Genomic DNA, 10,086 nt, shown 5'->3' with positions numbered 1-10,086 from the left:
CCATGCTTTCTTTTGTGCTTTAATAGTCAGATTACATTCGTGGTTCCACCAAGGTTTAGGAAATTTAGGAAGTTTCGAGGAGACTTTGGGTATTGATTCATTTGCTGCTGAGATCATACAACTGGTCACAAGGTCGACACAGTGGTCGACGTCGGGTTGCGAAACCATATCCTCCGTGATTTCTGCCTTGACCGTGAAGTCTGCCCATCGGGCGGCCACAAGCTTCCACCGAGGAGGACCCTCAGGTATGCTATGGCTTCGATCAAGGCACTTAACCACTAGAGGGAAATGATTGCTCCCGTGGAGGTCTGGATCAACCGACCAGGACCAGTTCGGCAAGAGTGAAGGTGAGCATAATGATAAATCTATTGCAGTGAAACTATTGTTTGGAGCATGGAAATGAGTGAAACTGCCATCATTCATGATGGTAAGGTCCATGTCATCTAATAATCGTTCAACCATTTCCCCACGAGGGGTGTTGCTGTTAGAACCCCAAATCATGTTATGTGCATTGAAGTCTCCAAGAAGAAAAAATGGTGGTGGTAATTGATCAATCAGTTGTTCTAGATCTCTCTGTAAGAATGTGTCATTTGGTGGCAAATAAATGGAACAGATGGTAATTCTTAGGCCTGTAGAGATTTCAACCGCGATGGCTTGCAGGTTCGTGCGCAGCGTTAGAACGCGCGAAGACACGTGATGTGGAACCAGCAGAGCAACACCGCGGCAGGCTCTACTCCCGTCATCGTAGTCAATACGAAACAGGGAATGTCGCCTAATGTTCCATGTCTCCGAGGGCTTCGTGAAAGTTTCCTGGAGTGCCACGCAAACAGGATGATAGCGATTGATTAAATCCTTTAGATCTTCGTAATTGGATCTAAGACCACGAATGTTCCATTGAATAATGTTGGCCATAAATTTTAAATGGATGTAGACGGTTCAAGGTCTTTGAACTTATTTCGGTCTAATTTCCGGCGAGTACCACCGGATTCTGGCGGATTATCGAGATCCATGTCACCAATTGATTTGTCATCAAGCAGTGACATGTTTTGTACTGTAGGGTTCTTCTTTGCTCTCTGAATGGCTTTTCTTGAATATCCGGTCTTGAATAGTTTTATTTTAGATTTATTTCCACTATTGATTTTTGGCTTAGTAGCTGTAGTTACTTAGAATGTGTTCGCTGTTGCTTTTCCTGCTTCTTCGGAGGTGGTGGACTCCTTCCGTATTCCAGCAGAGCAACAGCAGCCACAACTATTACATGGTTGGTTAGATGATGTTTGAGTGGATGTATCAGCTATGGGTTCGGTCTGAGTTGTCACAGATGCTTTGGTGACATTGTTAGTCTTATTAGCTGTTGGTGGATTTGTTACCATATTAGAGTATGATGTACTAGCTATTGGAGTTTGGTTAGGGGTTACACGGCGGCGTGCTTCAATATATGAGATGTTATTGAGGACCTTGATCTTCTGGATCTCTTTTTCTTCATTCCATTTCGGACACTTTCTGTCAAATGCGGGGTGGTCGCCACCGCAATTGACGCACTTGAATGGTGAATTTGTGCAGTTGTCCGAAATGTGGTCCCTCTCGCCGCACTTTGCGCAGGTGGGTTGACCACGGCACGCCATTCGTGAGTGACCGAATTTTTGGCAGTTGAAACATCTTACAGGGTTAGGTATGTATGGCCGGATATGGAGGTTATAGTAACCGATTTTGACATCTTTCGGCAATGTTGGGGATGAAAATGTCAGGATTATATTACGTGATGGAGCTAGATTGCCATCTTTGCGGCTCATGATATGTTTGGCAGATGTTACGCCAGCTCTTCTGTTAGTAGTTCTTCATCCATGTTAATCAAGTTAGTATCTGAAATTACACCACGTGAATAATTCAGCGTGGGGTGGATTTTGATTGTTATGGGAATGTCCCCGAGAGATGTGAGCTTTTGAATGAGTTCGGCTTGTTTGGGAGTGTTAGTTTCGACGAGAAGGTCTCCTGAACGGAGAGCCTTCACTGATTTCAGACTTCCAACTGCGCCATAGAGAGCTTTATCAATCAAGAATGGTGATACTTTTGACAGCTGTTTATTGGTATCAGAGCTATGCAAGAAGAAGAATGAGACAGATGATAGATTTGAAGAAGCGGTTTCTGTGACAATAGTTTCACTTAAAGTAGTTCTTTGACGTTTTGGTGCATTTTTTGTTTTTCCCATATTTGAATGGGTATTGTTCCACTCCCACCCACCATGCCCACCATGGAGCCCTACGAGGGGACGCGCACACGTAACCGGTGAAGGTTAGTAGCAACGTCAGGTTAGGTGGGAGCTATACACCACCAAAGCAGGCGAGCAGACGCGTTCAAGATCCAAGATCGTCGTGAAGCAGCACCAACAAACCTCAACGACGTCCGGCAGGCCCGGCCCCTCTACCTGCCCAGTAGTGTAACCCCTTCAGCCACCGAGGCGACCACAGCCGATTGACCTGGACGGGGCTAATCCAAGCCTCCCGTTTCGGCTGAATCCGAGGCCAAAGCTAGCGCATCAGGCTAACCAGGATCCCCATCTCCAGCCTTACGGGTCTCCACGCACGGCAAACACGCAGGTAGACAACGTCCCGGATGGAGCATACGCTAGAAGCAATGCCCCATCCGGGAGGACCCCTCCCCGCCGGAGCGGGGCCCACAATGAGGGGTTGGACACATAAGACAAACATGTACAGGACAAAACGAGACGCAAGACATGTACTGCAAGATGTGTAGAAATAAACGTGTAATTTGGGCTATTGAAGGTGAAGTATATGAGCACAAAAAGCGATGACAATGACGTGTGATAGATTTGGCGTTACCCAGAGTGCACCACGAGGAGGCCTATCACATTACACCCCGCCCTCATCTGAAGAGTCAGCGTCCAGTGACGGATATGTGCCTTCATCGGAAGATTCAACGTCCAGTTGTGGCGCGCCGCAAACCCGCCTTGGGACGCAACTCACCAGGCGACCACCAAACGGCAGCATGTCAATGGTTGACCTAGCTGGCGAGAGCACGCGCGAACAAACACAAGCGCCCCTGCAGGACGCCCTCGCCAATGCGCAAGCATCGGACAGTGCAACCCCTCGCGCGATGGCGGTCAACGATGGCCCACCAGCGAGCATGGAGTCGCTCCACCACGCCCAGCCATCCGATCCTGTGGTGACTCGCGGTGTGATCCCGCACAACGAACTCACCTTACCATGAAATCCGATCCGGTATCCACGGCAATGGAGGTTGATATCAGCTGAGTCATACCGAACAGTGACGTGTCTGCCACACTCCACAACGACATGAACGCTCCCCGCGCACGCTTGCCGCCAACCACAGACCTAGAACTGGACTTAGTGGTCTCGCCAGACTCATCGGTGTTGAGCATGGGCTCCAGAGGCAGGTCTGCCGCGTCTCCGCAGGAGTCCGCACCTCCCGCCGCTGCTGAAATAAGCAGCATCGCAACGCTAACGCGGTCGCTGGTCTCGCAGGACGCGATAGTGTCTGCCAGGACGCCGTCGCTGGCAAGTGAACCGACGGCGATCACTGAGGCAGTGGTAAACATACCCCTGGCACAATCCTCCACGCTGATCATCGACGCTGAGCACGATTCTGTCATAGCACCGCCACTGGAAGATGACCCACTATCTGCCAGCTCCCTCAGCGATGCTTCAACCCAAACCACATGGTCGATAACTCGTGATAAGAAGAGGAAGAAGTCCCCAGTAAGAACTCCACCGCCGGCAATTCCGCGGCCGTCCAACAGGCACGTGCCAACGGCCTCGTCACAGGAGAGCGCGCTACCACTCGCGAAGCGCACGAAGGAAGCACTGCGTGCATGGAACCTGCTTCCAATTGCCGACACCGAGGAAGCGGCAATCTCCACTCCACCACCAGAAGGTGAGACGGTGGAAATCCAGGAGACCCAGCAGCCCCCGGCGTCATCGCAGCCCTCCTCTGCCAGCCAGCGCACAGCACCCCCTGGGGATCTGCCCGGCCCGCTGACGCAAATGTTTGAAGGTGCCCGCAACGACAATGGGCCAGCACTCCTGAGGATACCTTATGTCCACAGGATATCTCCGTCTCCCCCAGGGTCAGTGGACGTTCGATACCCATGCTCGAGCTCGGCAACATGTCAAAGGGAGGGGCTCAACCTGCACATCATCTTCCCCGTAGCAAGCCCAATGGAGTGTCCAGAAGAGGACTGCAGATCAAAGTTTCGGGCCAAGAAGTGGACAGCGATGAAGCAGTCCCTGCTACGCCACCTCCTTGCGGACCACAACCTCGACATGGAGTCATCGACCTTCTGGTGTGGCCGCTGCCGCCAGTCCATCAAGTGTCGACTTGTGAAAAACCACCGGTGTCTGCGCAGCACCCTTCTCATCGACTCGAGCAGTCAGGCGTCAAAGCATCAGTGCCCGGACTGCCCCCGACTCGTTCCCCAGCAAGCGGGGGCTGCTCAATCACGTCCGCTCGAGGCACAGGCAGCAGCCATGCGACTTCCCGCCACGGAACGAGACGAGCCATGGGGGAACGCAGGGATCTCACCCATTACATCCATCTACACGACGTCTTGAGTCACAGCCGCCACGTGCCGAAACGCAAGCTGCTGGACACCCCGCGTCACCGCCGCCCGTCTTCAGTCAACGGTCAGAGAGCGACGACGTACCGGGTGAAGCCACCGAGCAGGATGTCCCGCCAAGTGCCGAGGAGTCCCCAGAGCAACGATACGCCCTCTGCCCCGTTAGCTCGCCGGCTCCGCGAAAGCCTGTCTGATCTCGACGAGAGCAACTGGGACGCCTTCTGCGGCATCATACGGGAGTTTACAGCATTCACCCAGGAGTTCGTCAAGCTCCCAGAGCCCACAAGTGGTAACAGAAGGAGAGGGGTCAATCCCAGAAACCACCGCGACATTCAGCGCCTCTACAGGAGAAACAGGTGTCGCGCTGTGAAGCTCATAACCGAGGCAGAATCCGAGAGGTGTGCCATTCCCATTGAGGAGGTCGTGGAGAAATTCCAGACATCATCAAGGTTTGACGCGTCTTTGCTCGAGGGAATCACCCACCCGAACCCCGCGCCTGTGGACGTCGCCCCACTCTCGACGACGGAAGTGCTGAACCGCCTGAAGCGCGCCGAGAACTCTGCCCCTGGTGCTGACAGAATTACGTACAAGCACTGGCTGGGGGTCGACCCGGAGGCAAAGGCGCTAACGGCGATCTTCAATGGGTGCCTCAAGTGCTGCAGAATCCCGGATGACTGGAAGTGCTCAAGAACAATACTCGTGCCAAAAGGGGGGGGGGACCCAGTACAGGTCAGCAACTGGAGACCGATTGCACTAACCCCGACCATCTACAAATTGTACGCTGGTTGCCTCTCCAAGCGCCTGACCTCATGGTTGAGCGACCACGGCATCCTGTCACCCGCGCAAAACGGCTTCCTCCAGTACGACGGGACGTTTGAAAACAATTAAATGCTGGAAGAGCGCGTCCAGAAAGCAAGGAGGAGTTCCAAGGATATATGCCTGATGTCGCTGGATTACTCCAATGCATTCGGGTCAATCCATCATGAGGTGATAGCGCACACCCTCATGCGGGCTGGAGCGGGTCCTAAGTTCATACAGGTCGTCCAGGACCTCTACAACGGGGCCACCACTACGTACCACACAGAAGATGGATCCTCGGAGGAGCTTGCTGTAACCCAAGGTGTCCGACAGGGGTGCCCATTGAGCGGGCTCCTGTTTAACATATGTGTGGACCCGGTCCTGCGGGCCGTCCAGCAAAGTGAGGACTGCCACGACATCTTGGCGTATGCGGACGACCTGATGATCCTCGCTGAGAGCCCGATGTCACTTCAAACAACTTGATTATAACATGAACTTCACTGGTCACCTAAGGGAGGTACACAAAAAGGTCATTGGAATGACATACAAAATTAGAAGAATAATCTCAAATGATTGGGGTATATCCCCAAAGATTATGAAGGAAACATATCTAACTTGTATTCAAAAAACCATATTATATGGTTGCGAAATCTGGTATCGAGATCTGCTATACCTGAAAACTAAACTAACCCAAATACAAAGAAAACCACTATTGGCAATTACAAAGTGCTATAAATCCGTATCGGACGATGCTTTAGAAGTACTAGCAGGATGTATACCATTGTATTTAATAGCACAAAGTAATAAGAAAAAATTTTTGTTGTATACGCGACGAGAAAATATTCGGGTACATGGAGAAGAAATATCCCCTAATGACATTTATCACGGGCCAATTGACTTTGAAGAGCCATGGAAAATGCGAAGCTTAACATGGGATAGTAAGATTAATAGAGAACAAGGATGGGAAGTATTCACGGATGGCTCGAGAATGGAGGAGAGAACTGCTTGCGCTTTTGTAATCCTTAAAGATGGAATAATATTTGAGGAAGAAGTAAAACGACTATCAGATAACACCACGGTGTATAGAGCTGAATTATTAGCAATTAAAATGGCTTTGGATTGGATTTTAAATTTTCTGGCGCAAGGACCAATTTGGTCAAACTGCGCCAAAACAAATTATAAAAATAAGAAAAATCATCCTTTTGTCATGTCAAAATACTAAAATCATGCATGATAAAAAGCAACGTAAAGCATAAAAAAATGACATGAATTGTAAAAATCTATAATTTGTTATAAAAACCAATGGCTTTGATGAATTTAAAAATGCGAGATGCATCGCTGTGGTCATTTAAAATGTCATGAAGTGAAAGATGACTTTGACCAAAAGCGGTCGTAAAATGATGACGATGATGTGAACAAGTAAAAGCATGAGCAATGGTTAATGGACTTTGACAATGTGGGCACTGTGGCTGACTCTCTCGTAATAAAAGATATGATTGTGTGATACGACTGTGTCCTATGAGCAACCGGGCAAGCAGAACTTCCTCCTTTCGGTTAGTTCTGCAGCTCGAACGCCAATGGCCAAGTGTGGGCTTGATGGCATGTAATTTGTTATTAATTTGATTGTTCCAATGGTCCTGCCAGCGGTGATGCATCACTTCCCGGAGGATTCAGAAGTGGTCACTGGCAGGTACCAAAAGGTTATTGTCAATGTTAGTTGTTGTTCGAGCTGCAGTGTCTGCTCTTTCGTTGCCCGGTATTCCTACATGACCTGGTACCCAGTAACATTTTACTGTGGTACCATGATGAATGAGGTAATGCAGTTCATGAAAAATGGAATGAATGAATGGATGAGTGTGAAACGTACAGGAACACAGTGCTTGTAATGCGCTGAGAGAGTCACTATAAATGATGCATCGTCGGTGCGTTTGCGTCGTATATGACGTAGAGCCTGAAGGATTGCGTACAGCTCTGCCGAATAAATAGAGAATGTGTCGGGAAGTTTGAAAGATGTCTCCTCACAGCAGATGTAGGCACAACCGACATGGCCAGGGCTCTTGGAGCCGTCGGTATATATGGGGAAGTACCTGTTGTACCTACCCCTGTGCCTAAAGAATATCTGTCGATATATGACATCTGCTGTGGTGTGGTGGCTCTAGGGTATAATGATAATGAAAGAGAGACATCTGGCAGAGACTGCTCCCATGGTGCCAGTTGCCAAGCAACTGGGGCCACACGACTGATGTCTAATTCTAGTTCTTCCACAAGTGCCCTCATACGAAGACCGTAAGATGGAACACATGAAGGGCGAGCAGCAAATAGTCTATGAAATGAGGGATTAAAAGTGACACGATGAAGTGGATGACCTGGTAAAGACTTCATTTTGATATAATATTTCAAAGAAAGTTGTTGGCGTCTTGATGTCAGTGATGGCTCGTTGCATTCGACATACAGGCTCCCCATTGGAGACGTCCGGAAAGCTCCAGAACAAATACGCAGGGCGAGATGGTGGACTGGGTCGAGCACACTCAGATAGCTCCGAGGTGCCGACCCGTATACAATGGAGCCGTAGTCGAGCTTCGATCTTATTAAAGCTTTGTATAAGTGGAGGAGCGACTTACGGTCAGCTCCCCACGATGTAGAAGAGATGACCTTCAAGAGGTTCATCGTCTTCATGCAACGAGCTCTTAGTTGCGCAATTTGAGGTTTGAAAGTGAGTTTCTTGTCAAATGTGATGCCGAGGAATTTAGTATTTTCTACAATAGGTATTAGATTGTTATTGAGAAACAATTGTGGGTCATCATGTAGGTCTCGACGCCGACAAAAGTGCATAGCAACAGTCTTGTCAGCGGAGAATGAAAAGCCGTTATTATGAGCCCACTTGCTAATCTTGTTGAGAGCGGTTTGTAATTGTCTCTCGGCTGACCTCATATTCACTGATTGGTAAGATATCAACAGATCATCCACGTAGAGTGCGCCAGTGACAGACAACGGGAGTTGGTTCAACACCCCGTTGAGTCTTAAAATAAAAAGTGTTACACTTAAAATGCTACCTTGAGGTACACCTTGTTCTTGAATTTGGGGAGCTGATAACGTGCTTCCGATCCGTACCTGAAAGATGCGGCGAGCAAGAAAGTTCTTAATGAAAATGGGCAAGTTGCCCCGCAAGCCGCTATTATAGAGGTCGGAAAGAATTCCGTGCCTCCAAGTACGGTCGTAGGCCTTTTCTATGTCGAAAAATATGGCTAGCATATGCTCCCTCTTCACAAATGCTTGTCTTATTGATGTCTCAAGGCGTAACAAATTGCATGTTGTGGACCTGAACCGTCTAAAGCCGCTTTGATGTTTCGATAAAATATTGTTAACCTCAAGGTAGTGCGTAAGGCGATAGTTGACCATGCGTTCCATGAGCTTACATAGACAACTGGTCAAAGCAATAGGTCTGTAACTGTTAGGTTGTTGAGGATTTTTGCCAGGCTTCGGGAATGCAAGAACAATGGCTGCTCGCCAGGTGTCAGGAAATGAATGACTGACCCAGATCCGATTGAATAAAATAAGTAAATGTGACAGTGATTCTGGTGATAGATGCCGAATCATGGAATAATGAATGGCATCAGGCCCTACAGCTGAGTCAGGACTTCGCTGCAAGGCCGTTGTCAGTTCATGAAGGGTGAACAATGAGTTGTACCCCTCCGGTGTAAAAGGCCGGAAGGTGTACGATGTACGTTCGGCCGATGATTTAATGGGATGAAACGATGGGGGATAATTCGCATCACTGGAGACAGTGGCGAAATGGGCGGCGATGGTATCCGCAATATCCCTCACATCGCTGATGATAGTGCCATTGGTGTTTAAAATGGTGATTGGATGAGACTGATAATGACCATTGATTTTTCGGATCCGGTCCCAAATGACTTTCGATGAAGTAGATGAATTGATTCCCGTGGTAAACTTTTGCCAGGACTCGCGTTGAGCCTGGCGCCTGGTTCTTCTCGCTATCGCCTTTGCTTTTAAAAACGCCAACTTGTTGTCATGGGTAGGATACCGCCGGAACCTACTCCACGCTTTCTTTTGTGCTTTAATCGTGAGACTACATTCGTGGTTCCACCAAGGTTTAGGAAATTTAGGAAGTTTCGAGGAGACTTTGGGTATTGTTTCATTTGCTGCTGAGATCATACAACTGGTCACAAGGTCGACACAGTGGTCGACGTCGGGTTGCGAGACCATATCCTCCGTGATTTCTGCCTTGACCGTGAAGTCTGTCCATCGGGCGGCCACAAGCTTCCACCGAGGAGGACCCTCAGGTATGCTATGGCTTCGATCAAGGCACTTAACCACTAGAGGAAAATGATTGCTCCCGTGGAGGTCCGGATCAACCGACCAGGACCAGTTGGGCAAGAGTGAGGGTGAACATAAGGATAGATCTATTGCAGTGAAACTATTGTTTGGGGCATGAAAATGAGTGAAACTGCCATCATTCATGATGGCGAGGTTCATGTCTTCTAACAGTCGTTCAACCATTTCGCCACGTGGGGTGTTGCTGTTAGAACCCCATATCAGGTTATGTGCATTGAAGTCTCCAAGAAGAAAAAATGGTGGAGGTAATTGATCAATCAGATCTTCTAGATCTCTCTGTAAGATGGTGTCATTTGGTGGCAAATAAATGGAACAGATGGTAATTCTTAGGCTTGTAGAGA

General features: G+C 48.9%; 1 protein-coding gene across 1 annotated transcript; it reads left to right on the top strand.

Annotated features, from left to right (window-relative positions):
* The first annotated feature begins 5,479 nt into the window (after nucleotides 1-5,479).
* On the top strand, nucleotides 5,480-5,872 carry LOC149066022 (uncharacterized). The gene has a single exon (XM_089253290.1). The coding sequence runs from the start codon at nucleotides 5,480-5,482 to the stop codon at nucleotides 5,870-5,872; it is 393 nt and encodes a 130-aa protein (XP_089109416.1).
* Nucleotides 5,873-10,086: the final 4,214 nt, after the last annotated feature.

The sequence above is a fragment of the Pholcus phalangioides genome, unplaced genomic scaffold (genome assembly GCF_987345545.1).
Source record: "Pholcus phalangioides strain wild (caught in Gottingen) unplaced genomic scaffold, Ppha-v1.0 ptg000036l_1, whole genome shotgun sequence".
NCBI lineage: Eukaryota > Metazoa > Arthropoda > Arachnida > Araneae > Pholcidae > Pholcus > Pholcus phalangioides.
The sequence above is the reverse complement of the archived record's forward strand: the minus strand, read 5'-3'. Positions and strand labels throughout refer to the sequence as shown.